The sequence below is a fragment of the Ranitomeya imitator genome, chromosome 3, assembly GCF_032444005.1.
Source record: "Ranitomeya imitator isolate aRanImi1 chromosome 3, aRanImi1.pri, whole genome shotgun sequence".
NCBI lineage: Eukaryota > Metazoa > Chordata > Amphibia > Anura > Dendrobatidae > Ranitomeya > Ranitomeya imitator.
This window is the reverse complement of record NC_091284.1, coordinates 494412837-494434936: the sequence shown is the minus strand read 5'-3', so window position 1 is coordinate 494434936 and position 22100 is coordinate 494412837. Positions and strand designations below refer to the sequence as shown.

General features: G+C 44.6%; 1 protein-coding gene and 1 long non-coding RNA gene across 2 annotated transcripts; one reads left to right on the top strand and one right to left on the bottom strand.

Annotated features, from left to right (window-relative positions):
- Nucleotides 1–364: 364 nt before the first annotated feature.
- On the bottom strand, nucleotides 365–5546 carry LOC138670367 (uncharacterized). Its single transcript, XM_069757631.1, has 2 exons — nucleotides 5144–5546; nucleotides 365–1825 (listed from the first exon to the last, which is right to left on the bottom strand). Exon 2 carries the CDS (start codon nucleotides 1817–1819, stop codon nucleotides 560–562), a length of 1260 nt encoding a protein of 419 aa, XP_069613732.1. The 5' UTR covers nucleotides 1820–1825; nucleotides 5144–5546; the 3' UTR covers nucleotides 365–559.
- LOC138672174 (uncharacterized) lies at nucleotides 3814–4464 on the top strand. Its single transcript, XR_011319623.1, has 3 exons — nucleotides 3814–4097; nucleotides 4179–4271; nucleotides 4349–4464. It is a non-coding gene; the product is annotated as an uncharacterized lncRNA (long non-coding RNA).
- Nucleotides 5547–22100: the final 16554 nt, after the last annotated feature.

Genomic DNA, 22100 nt, shown 5'->3' with positions numbered 1-22100 from the left:
TTTATCCAACATATATACAAAATAGGAAAAAGAAGGCAGCACTCATAAAGTTTCATGTGAAAAAAATATGGAGATTTAATCGACCCACATCACTGCGCGACGTTTCGGCTCCCTGAGCCTTTTTCGAGCCTTGAAAAAGGTTCAGTGAGCTGAAACGTCGCGCAGTGATGTGGGTCGATAAAATCTCCATATTTTTTTCACATGAAACTTTATGAGTGCTGCCTTCTTTTTCCTATTTTGTATATATGTATGTATATATATATATATATATATATACATACACACACACACACATCATGAAAGCGCTAGGGCAGAAGAGGTTGTTGATTCCCATGGTTCATATGTTTAATACAGAAGTAGAGTATTTTCATAGTTCAATATTTTAATTGGAATGGAATAAAAAGAACAAGACAATGTACATAAATCAATATATCGTTATGTTGACATTGTTACTTGACAAAGAAATTGGTTGGGTTCTAAAAAGAATGGTACACGAGAGCGGATGAACAAAAACAAATGTAATCCATAATAAATGGTAAAAGATATGCCTACAGTTGCGCTACAATTGTTGGTGCTGCCATGAGACAGCCCCTGGACCATTGAAAAAGTCACAGTATTTTTCCCTGCAATTTGTCGCGTCATCATTGTTCCTTCCGGATCCCAGACTTTCCAGGCCAGAAACCCTGTGCTCATCTAGACGCCATTCTCCCTGGGTTATATCCCCGTTTGCAGGGTCAACAGAGTCTACATACTGTGGAGGGCTGTATGCAGTGGCATCACGGCGGCGCAAAAAGTTGTGGAGGACGCAACAAGCAAGAACCACAGAGTCTATAGACGATAGTTTCATGTTCATTGCAGTGTGGAAAACACGAAATCGGTTTGCCATGATTCCAAACGCATTCTCCACAACGCGTCTAGCTCTCGAAAGCCGGTAATTAAATATGCGCCGCTCAGGTGTCAGAGTTTTCTGGGAGAATGGCTTCAAAAGGTTGGGATGCAGTGGGAACGCCTCATCTCCGACAAACACAAAGTTCATGTTTTCAGTAGTGTCACTGTTGGGAGGCAAGGCCAGTTTGTTTTCTTTCAAGCGGTCCCCAAAATCGGTTAGCTCCAAAACTCCGCCATCAGATAATCTCCCGTTAATCCCTACAGACACACTTACAAATTCGTAGTTCGCATTAACGAGGGCCATCAGAATTACGCTGAAATAACCCTTATAGTTATAATAAAAGGAGCCGGAGTGTGTTGGTTGGGTGATGCGGACATGTTTCCCATCCAAGGCACCCCCGCAATTAGGGAACTGCCATTGCTCATGAAATCCCCTTGAAATCTCTTTCCAATCATCCGGGGTCTCCGGGAAAGGCATGTAATTTTGGTGTAAAGCAGAGATAATTGCTTTACATGTCTCCGGAATTATGACGCTGAGTAGGGTTCGGGAAATCGCAGCGCAGTAATGCAAGTCTTGCATAGACCTTCCAGTCGCCAGGAACCGGAGCGTAACAGCCAGTCTCTCATCCACAGGGACAGCAGCTCGCATCCTTGTATTTTGCCGCCTAATATAAGGTTCCACAGCTTCAAGTAGGAAATTAAATGAATCCTCGGACATTCTCAGGTAGTTCTTGAAATCATGCGGGTTGTTCTCCTTCAGTTCCCTGATTAGGCCCATGTGGGACAATTGATTCCTCTTCTGCAGCCACTGTCTGGTCCACATGCGGCGCTGTCGCTTTGCACGATTGTTTCGCGCTTCAGCCTCCAGCTGGTTCTGAGCTTCTAACAGCAATGCAGCCGCTACAATCGCAGGTACATCCGAAAGAGACATGGCAACCTGAAAAAGCACAATAAAAAATAATTATTACATATGATTTGCTAAAGTGACACAAGACAACCAATACTGTTAAATAGTGTTCACACATCTTTTTTTTTTTGGTTAGAAGGCAAAGTTGACATTAGCGTTTTGTTCGGTGCAGCCACGGCAATGCATGTGCCACTATATTTTACCTAGGGGCCTGAAATAACATGTGTTGCCCTATCGTTTTGTGAATCATGCGTCAGGACACAGAGGACGATGCATGATGTTTTTTTTTCTGACCCTAAAACCATGGAAAAGTTAATGCATGGGTCACAAAAAACGGCGTTGGGCATGTGCTCACATATCTGTTCAGCGTTGCATCTCAGACGCTGCCCTGTTCTACAGAAATGTGAACATAGGATTTAATGGAAATTTATATTTACATGTGTAATAAGCAGCGTTTAACACTACAGCCGCACCTCATTAACATCCCAAAATTACGATACAAGCTACTACAAAACTGAAAGCAAGACAATAAACGCTGTGAGTTGGTAACGGGAACGCCCAAAAAAAAAGGATGTCTGGAGCCGGCGTCACAAACGCGACGCTGTGCATAATCAGAGACGCTATAGCGATGCCGATCGCGCCGCAGCTAGGACCTCCTCTGGGCGTGGTTAGGCGGTGCCGTACAGCGTCTATCTTTAGAAAATGGCGGCGAGACAGCGCTGTGCTCCTCTGGGGCAGGCCGAGGTGCGTTTTTTTGTGGACAAGATGGATGCCCTCGACTATGAGGGACGGAGGAGCCGGCCTGCCCACCCAAATTTGCACAAGAATGCAGTGCTGGGCCGCATTGCAGAAATGATGGAGAGCAGGTTCAGCATCCGGCGCAGTGCGCTGCAACTGCGCAAGAAGTGGGCCGACCTGCGCTATAAGCAGCCACTCCATCTGGCACACTTGCGAGCGGAGGCAAAGCAAGGCAAGTATCAGAATGGTGGAATTGGAAGACGCACGGTACCGAGCGGGGGGAAATGGGATACTCGTGCCCGTGGTTGCCAACTTGTCCGGGACTTACGAGGACAAAAAATTAATATTTTCTTTTCAAATTTCTATAATGTCCAAGCGCAAAAATGCGTTGTCGCGTAAAAATTGGTCAGGTCATGAATTCCATAATCTCCACCCCCCATATTTAATTTATACGGATGTCCGCAATTGTAATCCCGATTGTCCTGAAATCATTACGTGGAGGTTGGCAACCCTGCTCGCACTGCCAGTAGGGGGAAACAGGAGACGTGCACTGCCGTGAGGTGCTTCCTATGTTCTATATATGTAATTACATTTAGCTTGTCAAAATTGATTTTTACTCCTTCCCGCAAATGGCCTCTTTTTTTTTTTTTTCTACAGCTCTGTACTTTTGTTGTCTAAACATGGCGATTTCTTTTTTTTATTTTTTTGTGTAGAGAGACGCCGCCGGCACCAGAGGGCACTGGCCTCCACCACAGCGGCCAGCAGCAGGCCACAGCCTGGACCGTCACGTAAGTTATCCATCATTCATTTCAATTTTATAACTGCATATGGGACTTTACAGGGGAGCAGAAATATAGAATACATTACAGATGCAGCCGAATTTCGATAGGCTCCTAACTTTAGCTGTCAATGTTGTCTAGTTTTATTGTGATGTCTACAGCTCTGTACTTTTGTTGTCTAAACATGGCGATTTCTTTTTTTTTATTTTTTTGTGTAGAGAGACGCCGCCGGCACCAGAGGGCACTGGCCTCCACCACAGCGGCCAGCAGCAGGCCACAGCCTGGACCGTCACGTAAGTTATCCATCATTCATTTCAATTTTATAACTGCATATGGGACTTTACAGGGGAGCAGAAATATAGAATACATTACAGATGCTGCCGAATTTCGATAGGCTCCTAACTTTTGCTGTCAATGTTGTCTAGTTTTATTGTGATGTCTACAGCTCTGTACTTTTGTTGTCTAAACATGGTGATTTCTTTTTTTTATATTTTTGTGTAGAAAGACGCCGCCGGCACCAGAGGGCACTGACCTCCACCACAGCGGCCAGCAGCAGCCCACAAGCTGGACCGTCACGTAAGTTATCCATCATTCATTTCAGGCTCCTAACTTTTGCTGTCAATATTGTCTAGTTTTATTGTGATGTCTACAGCTCTGTACTTTTGTTGTCTAAACATGGTGTTTCTTTTATTTTTGTGTAGAGAGACGCCGCCGGCTACAGAGGATACTATCCTCCCCCACATCTTCCAGCAGCAGCAGCAGCAGCCCACAAGCTGGACCGTCACGTAAGTTATCCATCATTCATTTCAAAATTATAACGGCATATGGGACATAAGAGGTGAGCTGAAATATTGTATACATTACAGATGCAGTAACCCCACCACAGGCCACTACTCCGCCCTTCCGCTACCCATCTTCCTCCCCCGGCTCGGCATCATTCTCCCCAGAGGCGAGCATTCGTAAGTGACGATAAACTGCGAGCGGTTCCCCACAGCGAGTTCAATTGTTAAACAGATATGATTTTGATTCCTTTTAGCTCCGGGAACTCTGGCCCGAGACAGGGGATGGGTGGTCAGCAGCTCCAGTGATGGACAACAGGCGTCCCTTCTCCGTAAGTATACAGACAGTGGGAGGGGTTATCGGTGGGATGTCACATTTGAAAGCGACTAATAAAATGCAACCAAAAAAAAAAAAAAAAGACCTCTGGGACAGGACAAAAAAAAATGACTTTTATTCTATCTTCTATCTACAGAACCGGACACTGTGAGAGAGCTGCTGGCCAAACAAGAGGGACTGGAGCGGACAGTAGCGCTCTTGGAGCGCACAGTAGTGCTGCTGCAGCATCAAGTGCAGCAACATGGACGCACGCTGCGACACCTTTTGGCGCGCGGGCGTTAAAAATGTTTTTTTTTCTGTTTTTCTTGACAGATGTAATTTTAGTGTTTTGTTGAAAAAAAAAAAAAATCAGTTCAGTTTCTAAAAAAAAAAAAATTTCGTTCCTTTAAGTTGTGTGCTGTTTTATTTACTAGCGGAGCACGCCAGGGCCAGCCAAGGCAGACACAAGAGAATTAGTTAACCTTTCCATATAGTGTGTGCAAAATTGGCAGACAGCTAGTTTACCTTTCCATATGGTGTGTGCAAAATTGGCAGACAGCGCAACTGAGTTTGCAAACCGCATAGTAATGCCTCCATCTTGTGCGTCTGCTTGCCAGATGCACAAGATGGCTGCCGGAGGTGTTTTATCCATCATTACACCATATACATAGATAAAGATTATTGAATAGCCATAACTATACACAAAAGAAACAAACAACTGAAAGACATTTCATACCGTTGATGAGCAAGAAAAGAAACGATGAAGACGCCTGCAGTAGAATACGTTCTAGACAGAACGTCCACGGGAGAAGAGGATCGTAGCTGGCGAAGGATCGTTCCGAACAGGACGCTGGAAAGGCAGAAGACCGTGAAGACACAGCGCTCCAACAATATGAATCAATCGCTGTAGAGTTGCGGTTTATATTCCGGGACGCCGTAACGTCACATCCTGGGTGTCTCCCTGTGCATAAAACACACCTATCTGGCTACGTCTGCATCGTTAGATCGTTACACTCTTGCTGTGTGACACTGAGCAAACGACTAGCGAGGACGATCTGTGAGTCGCTGTTACGTCACTGTATCGCTCCAGCATCGTTCGTAGGTTGGTGTGTTTGGCATCTCTGCAGCGACCTAAACAGCGACGTTCCAGCGATCTTATTTTGGTCGGATCGTTGTCGTTCTCGTTGTAAAATCGTCTACAACAGGTATCGACACTATAACATCAATTAATAATCCAACAATATCATGTGCTGAACACATACATAAAAAATCCGTCCATTACACTACCTCTATATACAATCGTATACTCCCTCAAGTTATGGGAAGTGAACAGAAAAGGCTTACAATCATCATAGGCTTTGTTTAGCCAATTGTTCAGCCACCATGAGTGATTACTGGTAGTTGCACCCGGAGTGTGATAATAAGCAAGGGCATTTACCTGGCTAAGGGTACTTACATTCGGCTCTGGTGTATAGTCATTTAAACTCAGGATAAGCAATTTTCCTGCATTTCCATTTATAGGGGTTGACATTGTTAGGTTTAATTCCTATAAAGAATTTATTTGAATGCTATATGCAGTATGATATTTTATCGAATGTGTTTAAAGGATTCTCTAGCCAGGTGTCCCTCACATCAGAGGTCTTGATTTGTGTGTTTTTTACTCTGCTGAGCTTATTTTAAAAAAAATTTGTAATAAAAGTGTTATTGCTTTTGATTAATATTTAGTAAAATGTGCTTTTTCTGTTCACTCCCCGTAATTTGAGGGAGTATAGAGTAATGGATGGATTTGTTAGATATCAACACTAGAGATGAGCGGTGTTCGAGTCGATCTGTTCACCAATCTCAAATTAGAGCTGTTTTGGGCGGTATTCGAGTCGTTCGACGAACCCAAACAATTTGCTTAAACTTCCTCTGTTCGAGTTTCTGTTCGATAACTGTTCATGCAGCAAAAGCCTTGCTTGATTTGCACATTAAAACTGTTTATCATTGTTAATAGACTGTTTCAGTGTATAGTGGGCGGGGGGGCGGGTGATAGATCTGTGCTGAAATAACGTCGATCTCCTTTAATTTTTTTCTTTCCCGCATTTACAGTGGGGTGGTGCAGTCTCTCAGCCTATCAGCAGTGCGCACACACACAGAAATGTGCATGTGATGCACACAAGCAAGGGCATGTGTCATTGGCTGTGTATGTCACATGTCCTTGCCCTATAAGAACCAGCCATTTGCCCCGTCGCCACCATTTCCTCACTGCTGCAGCTTAGTGTTAGACGGCACCGCTGCTGCTGTGGCTGCTATACAGACAAAGAGTGTTTTTTTTGGGAGTCGGGAGGAGTCGGGACTAGTTGTAATATCAGCCCTTTTCAGGGTAGGTTACAGCAGTTCATAGCACTGTTTGCCAGGCAGGTCTGTGCCAGTGCTGCGCAAGTGTTTGTCACATCATTTGGTGTAATCTAGCTCAGCCAATCCTTTTGGGCTAGTAGCATTGTCTGATAGTCATCTGAGTAGCCCGCCTGTGAAACTAACTACACCACCTTTGCATCTCTATTTTCACTGCATCTAATCCAGTTAATAGTTTAGGACCTAGGAGCAGTGTCTGCACATGAGCAGAGTAGCCCGCCTGTGAAATAAACTATACCGCCTGTGTATCTTTATTTTCACTGCATCTAATCCAGTTAATAGTTTAGGGCCTAGGAGCAGTGTCTGCACATCAGCAGAGTAGCCCGCCTGTGAAACAAACTATGCCTCCTGTGTATCTCTATTTTCACTGCATCTAATCCAGTTATTAGTTTTGGGCATAGGAGCAGAGTCTGCACGTTAGCAGAGTAGCCCATCTGTGAAACAAACTATACCGCCTGTGTATCTCTATTTTCACTGCATCTAATCCAGTTAATAGTTTAGGGCCTAGGAGCAGTGTCTGCACGTCAGCAAAGTAGCCCGCCTGTGAAACAAACTATACCGCCTGTGTATCTCTATTTTCACTGCATCTAATCCAGTTATTAGGTTTGGGTCTAGGAGCAGTGTCTGCACGTCAGCAAAGTAGCCCGCCTGTGAAACAAACTATACCGCCTGTGTATTTCTATTTTCACTGCATCTAATCCAGTTATTAGTTTAGGGCCTAAGAGCAGTGTCTGCACGTCAGCGGAGTAGCCCGCCTGTGAAACAAACTATACCGCCTGTGTAACTCTATTTTCACTGCATGTAATCCACTTGTTAGTTTTGGGCATAGGAGCAGTGTCTGTACGTCAGCAGAGTAGCCCGCCTGTGAAACAAACTATACCGCCTGTGTATTTCTATTTTCACTGCATCTAATCCAGTTATTAGTTTATGGCCTAGGAGCAGTGTCTGCACGTCAGCGGAGTAGCCCGCCTGTGAAACAAACTATACTGCCTGTGTAACTCTATTTTCACTGCATCTAATCCAGCTATTAGTTTAGGGCCTAGGAGCAGTGTCTGCATGTCAGCAGAGTAGCCCGCCTGTGAAACAAACTATACTGCCTGTGTATCTCTTTTTTCACTGCATCTAATCCAGTTAATAGTTTAGGGCCTAGGAGCAGTGTCTGCACGTCAGCATAGTAGCCCGCCTGTGAAACAAACTATACTGCATGTGTATCTCTTTTTTCACTGCATCTAATCCAGTTAATAGTTCAGGGCCTAGGAGCAGTGTCTGCACGTCAGCAGAGTAACCCGCCTGTGAAACAAACTATACCGCCTGTGTATCTCTATTTTCACTGCATCTAATCCAGTTATTAGTTTAGGGCCTAGGAGCAGTATCTGCACTTCAGCAGAGTAGCCCACCTGTGAAACAAACTATACCGCCTGTGTATCTCTATTTTCACTGCATCTAATCCAGTTATTAGTTTAGGGCCTAGGAGCAGTGTCTGTACGTCAGCAGAGTAGCCCGCCTGTGAAACTAACTATACCGCCTGTGTATCTCAATTTTCACTGCATCTAATCCAGTTACTAGTTTTGGGCCTAGTACCACAGTTTGGCCACTCAGTTCTGCTTGGTTTTCATCCATCGGTTGTTGTGCCAACAACTGCAGATACAGAGTTGCCAATTAGTTAAGCACTAAAATGAGTGGCAAAAAGCCTGCTGCTGGTGGAAAAGGGAATAGGCGTGTTGGAAAGGGAAAAAAAAAGTTGTGTCCGTGGGGTAGGTGGTAAAGCAACAGTAACATCTGCAGAAGAAAGACCATCTTCCAGCCAAAGTAAGATGTCTACTTCTTTTCGTGGACAATCTGATATGATCCCTTTCTTACAACCATCACTACAAGCATGGCCAAAAACTCCAGATGAGGCACAAAAACAGCAGGTGCTTGAACGGATATCAAGTGCTCATTCAAGTCGGCTCTCCTCCATGTGAACTTCAACATCACAACTACTCCAGTCCTCAGAGTTGTCTCCCCAATCGCATTTGCTTCCTCACAGCTCCCAAGTCTCCAGCCGCCCGTCTGAGCATGGGGTAACACACATGGTTGAGTCTGTAGAGCTGTTTACGCATACTATAGCCTGGAAATCAGAGGTCTGCTCCAGAGTTTCCGTGAATCCAGATGAGGAAATGATCTGCACTGATGCCCAGAATCTTTGTGAGTTGGATCCAGGCCCAGGTGAAGAAGGTTCTGAGCATAATGTCGACCCTCGTTCCCAAACTGTAACTCCTGTTGGTGGAGACAATGAGGAAGATGATGATGAGACTGAGATACCTGATTGGAATGAAAACTTGTCTTTTCAGTCGGGGCAGGAAGAGGTTGGCTCTGAGGACGACGAGTGTGAGAACACACAGGATGATGATGACGAGGTGGTAGACCCCATTTACTGTCAACCCCTAGTCCGCCAGCCCATGAGGTCAGCAGAGGAGGTGGAGGAGGATGCTAGTGACGAGTCTGATGATGAGGTAATGGTGCGCCTTCTTGGACAGAGACGGAGTACTGGAAGCACATCAACAACCCCAACTGTGCCTCAGAGCAGAAGTCGTGGTGGCTCTTCAGGTCGCACGGGCTCTAAGCCTTGCATAGCCTGGGCATTTTTTGAAATCGCAAAGGACGACCTAACTTATGTTGTCTGTAAGATTTGTCAACAAAATCTCAGTAGAGGCCAAAAAAATCACTAGCTTGAGTACTTCATGCATGAACCGTCACATGGATATGAGGCATAAGTTGCAGTGGGAAGCTCACTGTGCTACAATGCGGCCTAGTGGGCCGGGTCAACTGCAGTCTGCCCCATCAAGTGCATCCGCGTCCTCTTCATCCTCTGTGACTGTGGGGACAGCAGTCGCACATGGTTTTGGATGCAGACCTTCCACCTCTTTACCCGCAACAGCCAGTGTGATTGGCAGGTCGTCAGGACATTTGCTAGTGGAAATACCTGCTGGTGTTGAGCGCTCTCCGACATCGACACCACATTTTGATCAAGATAACATCTCTGCCTGCACCTTCCTTACAGACCAGCAGTTTGTCGGGGACACCCTACTCAACTCCGTGTAAGCACAGCAGCCAGCCCTCAGTCCCTCAGATGTGGACAAGTAAAAGACCATTTCCTCCTAGCCATGACAAAGCTAAGAGGTTGAATGTCTCCATCAGCAAGCCGCTGGCTACAGAAAGGCTGCCTTTCCGCCTGGTGGACACAGAAGATTTTTGAGACCTTATGTCCGTCGAAGTGCCCCAGTACCAGATGCCCAGTCGCCACTACTTCTCAAAGAGAGCTGTGCCTGTGCTACACCAGCATGTTGCACACAACATCACCATTTTGTTGAGAAACTCTGTGTGTGACAGGGTGCATTTCACCACAGACACTTGGACGAGTAGACATGGACATTACATGTCGGTGACTGGGCACTGGGTAACTACGGCGACATCAGGAGAAGGGGCTGCTGTCCAAGTCTTGCCATCGTGACGAGATGCTCGTCGATCCTCTGTATCTAGAAGTTCCTCCACTGCTTCTGCTTCCTTAACCTCCTCTCCGTCCTCCACCTGCACCCAAAGCCTGTCTGGTAATGCCACCCGCGTTGTAACTTCGCATAAGGAATCCTGCACACCTCCTCACTATGCTGTCACCAGGGCTCAACCGCATCAGGCAGTGTTTACATTGAAATGTCTGGGAAATGTGAGTCACACAGCAGAGGAGTTGTGGTCAGCTCTGGGGACCGAGTTCCATCAATGGTTGTCTCCACTCAACCTGCAGCCAGGGAAGGCTGTGTGGAACAATGCTGCAAACCTTGGTGCGACCCTTCGCTGGGGCAATGTCATACATGTGCCTTGTATGGCTCACGTTTTGAACCTGGTTGTCCAGCAATTTTTATCCCACTATCCCGGACTAGATGGGCTTCTGCAGAGAGCATGGTCGCTGTGTGCTCTCTTCCGCCGTTCGCATCCCACAGCTCGACGGCTGCATCTCTACAGAAGTCATTGGGCCTGCCAGTTCACCGGCTGAAATGCGATGTGCCCACATGGTGGAATTCAACTCTGCACAAGTTGCAGCGACTGTAGCAGCACCAAAGAGCCCTGGTGCAATACGTTATGACGTATAGCCCGAGCTAACGAGATCAAGAGGTGGGGCAAATCAGGAGGAGTGCAGGAGTGGTCTCAGATCAGGGACCTATGCACCCTTCTGCACAGTTTTAAAATAGCAACGAAGATGTTTAGTGCTGACAATGTCATTATCAGCATGACCATTCCGGTGATTTACATGCTGGAGCCCACCTTAAACAGTGTTCGGAGTCAGGTGGTGGAACAAGAGGAGGAGGAGGAACAGGAGGAGTTGTATGCAGAAGAGATAATATCTCCAAGGTCAAGAAGGTTGACAGCACCAAGGCGGCTGGCATTGGAGGCTGGGGGAAAGGGATTACCGAGGGTGCATGGTAGCAGCCAAACTGTTGAGGAAGGTGCAGGAGGCGAGGAAGAAGTGGAGAACGAACTGGCTCTGGGCATGGAAGACTCATCAGATGAGGGAGACTTTGATCAAATTTCTGTTGTGCGAGGTTGGGGGGAGAGGGCAGAAAAAGAAAGCATGATTCTCACCTCGCCACCACCAAGGCAACAAGGACTTGGTCCTCCTGGATGCGCAAGACACATGAGTGTCTTCTTGCTGCAGTACCTGCAACATGACCCTCGGATTGTCAGAATCCGAAGTAATGCCGACTACTGGGTTGCCACACTCTTAGATCCCCAGTACAAATGTAAATTTTGTGAAATAATTCCTGCCATAGAAAGGGATTCATGCATGCAGGAGTATCAGCAGAGACTGTTACAGAATCTAACATCTGCTTTTCCACAAAACAACAGTGGTGCACGTAGTGAATCTCTGAGTTCTAACTTGCCAACCGTGGGACTATCGAGTCATCACTCAAACCGCAACAGTAACATCGTATCTGGTGGTAACAGCAATTTTTTCCAATCGCTTCAAGATTTTTTTAAACCATCCTTTGCAAGGCCACAGGAGACAAGAAGTCTGACGCACAGCCAATGCCAAGAGAGGATGGTACAAGAGTATCTCCAAGTTAACATCGATGCCATGACTGTGGAACTGGATCCTTGCTCATTTTGGGCCTCCAATCTTGAAAAATGGCCTGAGCACGCCACTCATGCTTTGGAGATCTTGTCGTGCTCCACAGCCAGCGTTCTCTCTGAACGTGTGTTCAGCGCTGCTGGTGGTGTGCTGACAGATAAGCGCACGCGGCTGTCCAGTGACAATGTAGACAGACTAACGTTCATCAAGATGAACAAATCCTGGATCCGCAAGGACTTTTCTACCCCTGTGTCATCTTGGGGAGACTAAAAGCTTGATGATTTTTGAAAATCACCTCACCAACTGTTTTAAAAAAACTTTGGCGAAATTGATGCCACTTAAGTGGTGTCTGTGGCCGAATTTTTGGAAAAAATGGAGAATCTTTTATTTAGTCCCCTTGCTGAGTTTTACATGACGTTGCCATCGTCAATTTCAGGTGGGTGGGGTCGTTGCAGAGTTGTTTCCTCATACTATGGCCTGGGATTCAGAGGTCTGCTCCAAAGCTTCAGTATCTGCAAGTCAGCAGAGTAGCCCAGCCACCCACCACCTGTTTACCTAAGTACTATTTTTAATGGCATGTAGCCCAGGAAATCCTTTTGGGCCTAATAGAATTTGGTGCTACTCAGCAGCGTACCCCACCCATGAAGCAAGCTACACTGCCTCTTAACCTAACTACTATTTTGTAATGGCATCTAGCCCAGGAAATCCTTTTGGGCCTAGTAGAATTTAGTGATACAAAGCAGCGTACCCCACCCATGAAGCAAGCTACACTGCCTGTTTACCTAACTACTATTTTGTAACAGCATCTAGCCCAGGAAATCCTTTTGGGCCTAGTAGAATTTAGTGATACTCAGCAGCGTACCCCACCCATGAAGCAAGCTACACCGCCTGTTGATCTAATAACTAATTTTTAACTGCATCTAGCCCAGGAAATCGTTTTGTACCTAATAGCATTTTGTGCTACTCGCAGAGTACCCCACCCATGAAGCAAGCTACACCACCTGTTTACCTAACTACTATTTTGTAACGGCATCTAGCCCAGGAAATCCATTTGGGCCTACTAGAATTTTGTGCTACTCAGCAGCGTACCCCTCCCATGAAGCAAGCTACACCACCTGTTTACCTAAGTACTATTTTTTAACGGCATCTGGCCCAGGAAATTCTTTTGGGCCTAGTAGCAATTTATGCTACTCAGCAGAGTACTTCAGTCATGAAGCAAGCTATACCGCTATCTTTCTTTCTCAATCTAACCCCTCGGCTCTGGGGTGTCCACTCTCTCTCTAGCTCTCTCCTTCTCACAGGTGGACTACCGCGTGTTTTCACACTGTGGCGAATCTTTTGGGCCCAGGCATAAGAAGTCATCGAGGTAATGGATAATATGTGCCACCTTACAAACGTCCATGATGACACATTCGAGGAAGCAACTAAACACCTCAAATAGTGAGCAGGATATGGAGCACCCCATGGGCAAACAGTGATCTATGTAGTATGCTCCTTCACAGAAGCAGCCCAATGGGAGGACACTATTCAGAGGCACAGGTAGCAACCGGAATGCCCCCTCAATGTCTGTTTTGGCCATTAGGTTGCCCCTTACCAACTTCTTGACCCGCCTGATTGCCTCGTCAAAGGAGGTACAGTACATAGTACTGTACTTGGTTCCGCATCGATGTTGTTGTTTACTGACCTGCCCCTTGGATATGACAAATGGTGGATTAGTCTGAATGTATTGGGTTCATTTTTTGGCACAACTCCCAACGGGGGTACCACTACTTCTTCTAAGGAAAGTGTTCTGAATGGACCCGCCGCCATTCTACCTAAAGATATTTCTTTTTATATTTTTTTTGTCAAGACGTCTGGGTGTTGGTAGAGAGAGTTTAGACTTTTACTCCAGCCTTTCTTGATTTTAGAAGGGCATGACATGCCTATATCTGTGTCTCCTCCTCCTTTTAGTCCTCCTCCTCTTTTCTTTTCGCATGACTATATGTAGTTGTGACTTTTCCATTTTTGTTGTGTCTTCTGAGCAGTTTGTCAGCTTTTGGACATCTTTTATGGTGTTTTCTATGTGTTTTCCATGTGTTTGTATGTGTTTGTGTTTGCTTGCTATTGGTTTCAATGGGGTTCGACGGTGTTCGTCGAACATTCGATGAACAGTTCGTCAAATACCTCCCTGTTTGAGGAATCGAACCACACCCGAACACTAGGGAGGTGGCTCAACACTAATCAACACTAGTGTCGATGGCTGTTGTTAAACCTTTAAATACCACTGTTTATCATTGACAGCAGCATTTAAAGTACCACTCAAGCATTCTTTTTTTTTCAATTTTTCCATTGGAGTGGTCCCATAAATCTAAGTTCCCTGCCCCTAGTATTCTACATACTTGCCACAGTCTTCATCTTTTCCTGGTCAGACTGGAGCGATCTGGCAAGTCAAAAACTAGTACAGTGTTTGCTAGGCAATCCGGAAGTCACAATTCAATGTATAAAAAAAAATTAGAATAGCTAATATTCCCCTTTTTTGTTGTCGTATTTCCCACAGAAAAAAATGCAATAGAAAGTAATCAAAATGTAGCATGTACCCCAAAAAAGGTATAAGTAAAAATGTCAGCTCTTCAAGCAAAAAACAAGTCCTCAAACAGTTTAAATGACCAAAAACTGAAGACGATGAAGGTCACTGGAAATTGCAACAGAAACTACATTTTTTAAGCCAATTTTTTTTTTAAAAAGTAGACATGTTTGGTATTGTGTAAACATACTGACCTGAATAATCATGGCTCTAGGTCATGTTTACTGAACAATTAAAAGAATCTTAGGCCACGTGCACATGTTGAGTATTTTGTCAGTTTTTTACCTCAGTATTTGTAAGACAAAACCAGGAGTGGGTGATAAATGCAGAAGTGGTGACGTGTTTCTATTATACTTTCCCTCTGACTGTTCAAATCCTGGTTTTGGCTCATAAATCCTGATGTAAAAAATTCACCATGTGCACGTGGCCTTACTGCGTAAGAAGAAATGTGTATAGTAACTGTGTTCTGTATTCCCCATGGCTGCCACATAACCACTTGCATGCAATTTGCATACTTAGGCTAGAGTCACACTAGCATATGGCATCCGATGCAAGAGCAATGGATGCAATATGCTAGTGACCCTTGGCTCCTGCTCCGCTGCGAGCAGGAGCTGAGTGTCATCCTACTGTGCTCCGAGCCTCTTGCACAGAGAGGATCGGAGCACAGCTGCAAATGAAGTGCAGAAATTAATTTTTCCATCTTCTTCGCTGCCGGCTTTGGCGTATATTGCACCACACTCGAATGATATTCAAGCGCTGTGCATTGTGTCACTCGCACCCATAGACTTATATGGGAGCGAGTGAGCAGAGACTCGGCCAAGTCTTGGTGCCAATCGCAGCATGCTGTGATTGTTCTCACATGCCGATTCGGCATGAAAAAATATTTGCACAGATGTGATCTGTCCCATAGAATAACACTGGGCTGAGTGTTATCCGATGTTTTATCACATAGCACTCGGCCGTATTGTACGGTAGTGTGACTTCGGCCTTATACTCACACTAGCTATTGAACCCGTTCTATGCCCGGGTGGCGAGCATTTATATTGGTATATGGTCTCCATCCTGGTATCTGCTGCTCCATCCTGCGTCCGAATCCTGTCATGTGCTACTCCATCCTGCGCCCCCATCCTGTCATGTGCTGCTCCATCCTGCGTCCCCATCCTGTCATGTGCTGCACCCATCCTGCGCCCCCATTCTGACATGTTATGCTCCCATCTTGCGCCCCCATTCTGATATGTGCTGCACCCATCCTGCGCCTCCATTCTGACATGTGCTGCACCCATCCTGCGTCTCCATTCTGTCATTTGCTGCTCCCATCCTGCGCCCCTATCCTGTCATGTGCTGCTCCCATCCTGCGCCCCCGTTCTGTCATGTGCTGCTTCCATCCTGCACCCCCGTTCTGTCATGTGCTGCTTCCATCCTGCACCTACATTCTGTCATGTGCTGCTGCCATCCTGCACCCCCGTTCTGTCATGTGCTGCTTCCATCCTGCACCCCTGTTCTGTCATGTGCTGCTGCCATCCTGCGCCCCGTTCTGTCATGTGCTGCTCCCATTCTGCGCCCCCGTTCTGTAATATGCTGTTTCCATCCTGCACCCCCGTTCTGTCATGTGCTGCTTCCATCCTGCACCCCCGTTCTGTCATGTGCTGCTGCCATCCTGCACCCCCGTTCTGTCATGTGCTGCTGCCATCCTGCGCCCCCATTCTGTCATGTGCTGCTCCCATCTTGCGCCACTGTTCTGTAATTTGCTGCTCCCATCCATATGCCCCATACGCTGCTCCATAAAGGTTTATGGCCCCCATAAGATGCTCCATAGTATATGCCCCGTACACTGCTCCATAAAGGTTTATGGCCCCCATAAGATGCTCCATATTATATGCCCCGTACACTGCTCCATAAAGGTTTATGGCCCCCATAAGATGCTTCATAGTATATGCCCCCATACACTGCTCCATAAAGGTTTATGGCCCCCATAAGATGCTCCATATTATATGCCCCGTACACTGCTCCATAAAGGTTTATGGCCCCCATAAGATGCTCCATAGTATATGCCCCCGTACACTGCTCCATTATGGTTGATGGCCCCCATAAGATGCTCCATAATATATGCCCCGTATGCTGCTGCGATATATAAAAAAAAAATAACATACTCACCTATCGTCACTGGGTGCCGAGTGCTGGGGGGCCTGAGCAGGCGGGGACACCGGCGCGCTGTGGGGGTAAGGTGCTGGTATCGCCGCTAGCTCATGCCCCCCAGCACTTGCTATATTCACCTGTCTGTCCCGTTCCAGTGCTGCGTGCCGCTCCGTGTTCCGGGTCCTCTGGCTGTGACTGTTCAGTCAGAGGGCAGTGCGCATTAAGCGCGTCATCGTGCCCTCTGAACTGTGAACGTCACAGGCAGAGGACCAGGAAGATGGAGCAGCGCGCAGCGCTGGAACGGGACAGACAGGTGAATATAGCTATACTTACACTCCTGCCACGTCCCTGCCTCTCCGTTGGAGATCGCGGTGTGCGTTCAGTGCTTACGCATACCGCGATCTCCTGGGAGCGTCACTCTGTGGGGTCCAGACTGTGCTGGTGCTTGCGCTTGCGCAGTCTATAAAGGCTTCGGACAGAGTGACGCTCCCAGCGTTATATTATAGATGTTGATTGGTTATATCCGGCTTCTCAAAACTCTCTTCTATTTAATGAAGCCAGATGAGACAAGCAGGCATGTGACCCCAAGTAAGCAAATCACATATATTCAGTATTGCACACGGTCACATAGAGTGACTGAATTGTTTTCTTCTTACTCCAGAAAACACCTTTAATTTTGCAAAATGAAACCATAAAAACAACAGCAGAATTGTGTATTGGAAAACTACAACTTTTCCCACAAAAAAGAAGCTCTCATCTAAATGGAAAAAAAAGTTATTGATTTCTAAAATAGGGGAGGAAAAATTGTGTTGGAGTTAAAAAAATAAAAAAGAACTTAAAAAAATTGATTTGCCAGCCATATTTTTTAAAACTTTTTTTTAATGTAATTGTGTGAGGGCTTGTCTTTTTAGTAAACAAGCTGTAGTATTTATTTATTTATTGATTTAATTTTCTAAATACATGTGGATTTTTGACTGAAGCATTTTGATTTTCTTTCTTACAGGATTCACTATAAGGAATTATTAATATGACCTTTTATTAGTTCAAATATAGACTGGTATGGTATGAATACAGGAAATCTAATATTATTTATTTTTATTTTTTTCCAATGTAATGGGAAAATGGTGTTATTTTATTTTTTAAAGATTTTTTTTTAACACTGGAAAAAATGTTTTCCGCTGTTGCTGTTTTACTTCTGAAAATAGGAAAATGTGTGCCATTCTGAAAACATGAGGATATTGTCACTTTTTTGAAAAGGAGATATCTAAGATTTATTCATTCAGTATAGCATGGACTACCTTGTGAGTTAAAACCATTTAGTATGTATCCTGTACAGAGGATACTTATACTGTGTTAGGGTTGGCGGAACGCACCGAATATATTTATTAGCTGAGATAGGTGCGTTCGCAACCTGGGATCCACCGTGCAGGAAAGAACCTGCTGCTAAGCAAGGTGGCGAAGCAAATTAGTACAAACGAACTCTGTTACTTCACAGAGCCCGTAGTAAAGAGAACACTGTGCCCTGTTTATCTCACAGGGGACACAGCTACTGTGTAGAGCCGACAGTGGTCATGCAGTCCAACCAACACGCAGCTCCTCTCCGGTGGAGCCGGAATTCTAATGGCTTATTTCAGCCGGGTCCCTGACTGCGCACACAAAACTCCTCGCTGGAGGTGCCAGCATTCTAGGGGCTTATTTCAACTGGGTCCCTGACCACACACACAACGACACTGCCGCTGAGCTCATACATATTTGATACTAGCGCATGGCCGTGCGGTCATGAGAACCTTTTATAGCTGTAGCACCTACAGGACCTTCCAAGAAGGACCAATGGAAGGCTGCCAGAGAACTTGATCAGGTACAGGACCTTGCTGGAGGACCAATGGAAGTTGCTGCAGTACCTGAGCATGTGACCCTTGATCTCCACTGAGAGATCTTACCCTGGTCATGCTCAGTGTGTGCAAAGCAGGACTTAGTCCCAGAAAAGCCTGCTCGTCGCAGACCAATGCAGGGTACAATAGTAGAGTCTGGAGAGGCAGCAGTAACCCTTTGCACAGCATCAGATTCAGTGAGACGCTGGGACCGACGTCTCCGCTGAGCAGGCTCCACTGCGGCTGATGCAAAATGGGAGACTGCAGCAGACATGGTTCGAGATTCTCCCTGTGCAGCAGCGGGAACTCGACTCCTAACATACTGGACTTTAATTTAACCCCTTAGTGACCGAGCAAAATTTTTGAAATCTGACCAGTGTCACTTTATGTGGTAATAACTCTGCAACGCTTCAACAAATCCCAGTGATTTTGAGATTGTTTTTTCGTGACACATTATACTTTATGATAATGGTAAATTTAGTTCAACATTTTTTGTGTTTATTTATAAAAAATATAAAAAATTTGAGAAAAATGTTAAAAAATTAGCAATTTTCTAAATTTGAATGATTATCCCTTTAATCCAGATAGTCATACAACAGCAAACCATTAATAAATAACATTTCCCACATGTCTGCTTTACATCAGCACCATTTGTAAAATGTTATTTTATTTTGTTAGCATTTTAGGAGGTTTAAAAATGTAGCAGCAATTTTTCATTTTTTCAAAGAAATTTACCACATTTATTTTTTTAGGGACTTCTCCATGTTTGAAGTGACTTTAGGGGTCCCATATATTGGGAAACCCCCAAACTTGATACCATTTTAAAACCAGCACCCCTAAACATATTGAAAACTACTGTCAGGTAGTTTATTAACCCTTCAGGTGCTTTACAGGAATTAATGCAAAGTGGCATGACAGAAATGAAAATGTGTATTTTTACCACCTAAATGTTGCTAACTTCTAAACAGATTACTATAGCCGTCAGACTCTAAGGCCGCTATTTGGTCATGAATTGCCATCGCAAACATCAGGACCACACAATCATGATCTGAGGGCACCAATTGGGATAAAGAAGAAGCCCCCACACTCTGTTAACCATTTATAATGATGTAGTCACTATTGACAGCAGCATCTAAGGGGTTAAACAGATTTAGAAGGTGCAAATACTGATCATGGCTGGTACAGCAAGTTGTCAGCTATAGTGTACAACCGACAGATGCTGGATTGTCATCTGTATGGGGAGGCTATTCTCTTATATCTCAGGTCAGTTAAAAGACGTATTGGCGGTCATTAAGGGGTTAAAATGCACAACAGGGCCCTTAACCTAATACGTGCCATTTAAAATTATTGACCTCGATTGTGTATGTTACCTCTGCACCCACAGCAAGATGCAAACCAATATTTGAGACAATAAGTTGTCAAGACATATCCATATGATGCTTGCTCTAAACTCCTCTATGTTAGATAGAGCCTCTAAATTAGATATACTGACCAGCAAAAGTGTAACAATGTTTTGAGCTTTGACATTCAGGCTTCATATCTCACCATCCACTACATCTTGGAACGTGAGACTGCCATCATTTTATAAACAATCATCTTGGCTATCTCATACATAAATGTAACTTGCAACTATTTAGCATATGATTAGTTATGCAGATGTATGTTATGTCAGTGCATTGTTACTGTTTTGGTCCTAAAATTTGAATTTGAATTTGTGTTATTTTGGTAGTATTTTGTATCTCCACCTTTGGTTTTCAACACTGCCTGAATCCTTGTGGGAATGTTCTCTATCAGATTCAACAAGTGTCGACCAAAATCTGATCCCAGTTCTCTTCTACATGTTCCCAAAGTTGGTGCACACTGGTCGACTCAATTGGGTATGAATGCAGCTTTTTTCAACTCTAGCCACAAGTGTTGAGGACTGGGGACTGTGGGGGCCAATGCACCACCTCTACTTCATTGTCATTGAACCATTTCTTTCTCGATCTTGATGTATGCTTCAGGTTGTTGTCCTGCTGGAACACTCATAGTACTCAAGTGTACAAATTAGCTCAGCATTGAGTCCATATCGATCCTGGTTAAGTATCAATGCCTTTGGCAGTAAAACAATCTCATATCATCAGGCACTCTCCACCAATCTTGACACTTCCTTTTTCTTGATCCCTTAGTCCCTTTTTCCCTTGTTTCTTTCCAGACCTATTTATACCCATCAGAGACTAGTCTACTGACTTTCATCCTATTGCTCCAAATCACCCGTTTCCAATCTTCTGCTGTCCACTTTTCGTACTTTTTTGCAAGCTCAAGCCAATGCTTCTTATGACAATATTGTAGTCGAGGCTTCTTCACCTTTTTTCAAACTACCATTCCAGACTTGTGTAACATGCGTTGCATGGTGCTTGCATGGACATCTATGATCTCACTATTACGAAGCATATGAGCCTCCTCCACTGCCGTGTTTGTTGCACCAGTGTTACAGCTTGTGATGAGCTGACTTGTTGACTCCGATATTTTACCTGGACGTACACACCTTGCCTTTTGAATAGATGGACAGACTTCATGTCATATTCTTACAACTGTCATGGCACTCACATGATGCAGCTCGGCATTTTTCTTGGCTGAGAGACGGCTATCGATGAGCTGGATGATGTGGTTTCTCTTTTCTTGGGAAATCTTCTTCATGGCTGCTCCTCGATTCGAACGAGCGACTTTTCACTTGGGAATCAATCTAATTACACAGTGAGCTATTAGGGAATGTGAGAACAAGTTGTATTTTTTAATATACTGGAATAAAAAAAAATTTCACCACCAGGAGCAAAACAGTAACCATGCAGTGACATGACAATTGCTAAATCGTTGGAAGTCAAACTTATGTATGAAATAGCCAAGATGATTGTCTATAAAATGATGGTAGTCTCAAATTCCAAGCAGTAGAGAATAGTGAGATATGGACACTGAAATTCAAATGTTCAAAACTTTGTTACCGTTTTGCTCGTCAGTGTACAGAAGACTTGGCTCAGCTATTGATCATTTGAATGGCTGCAATTTATTATTACACTTCTCCTGATGGGTGAGGAAATCTATGGCAAGTCATGGCTTCCACTTGCATTATCAACTGTTAATTGGGAGTTTCAGAAGCAGACCTATAGAGATCAATTGAACTTAGGGTTAGTTTTAATATAACAAAGGGGTTATATTAACACTAGACAACCCCTTTAAATTACAATACAGTAACTTACCTATGGGTTGCTACTGATGAATAACTTTGTTTCTCATTGATGAATTATTAAGGATGATAAATTATTCTGTATGAATGAGAGAATAATAATATTTCCTTGGCTTTGAAGCATAAAAAGAAAAAGCCAGTTCTAGGCCTGGAAACATATGGAACATAGACAGGATTGTGAATATATAAACTTAGAGTTTTTAGAACTTTTTCCACCACCTTGTTTGCCATTGATAGGTTCTGAAAGATACAGTATCTATGAAGTGAAAAAACAGCCGCATACATAGGAGACTCATGTATTCTACTGGGGTCTTCAGACCATGTAAATACTCAACTTATTAAATATTAACCAAACACCTTTGTACACTAGATTTCTACCTAAAGCTTTCAGTTGCATGC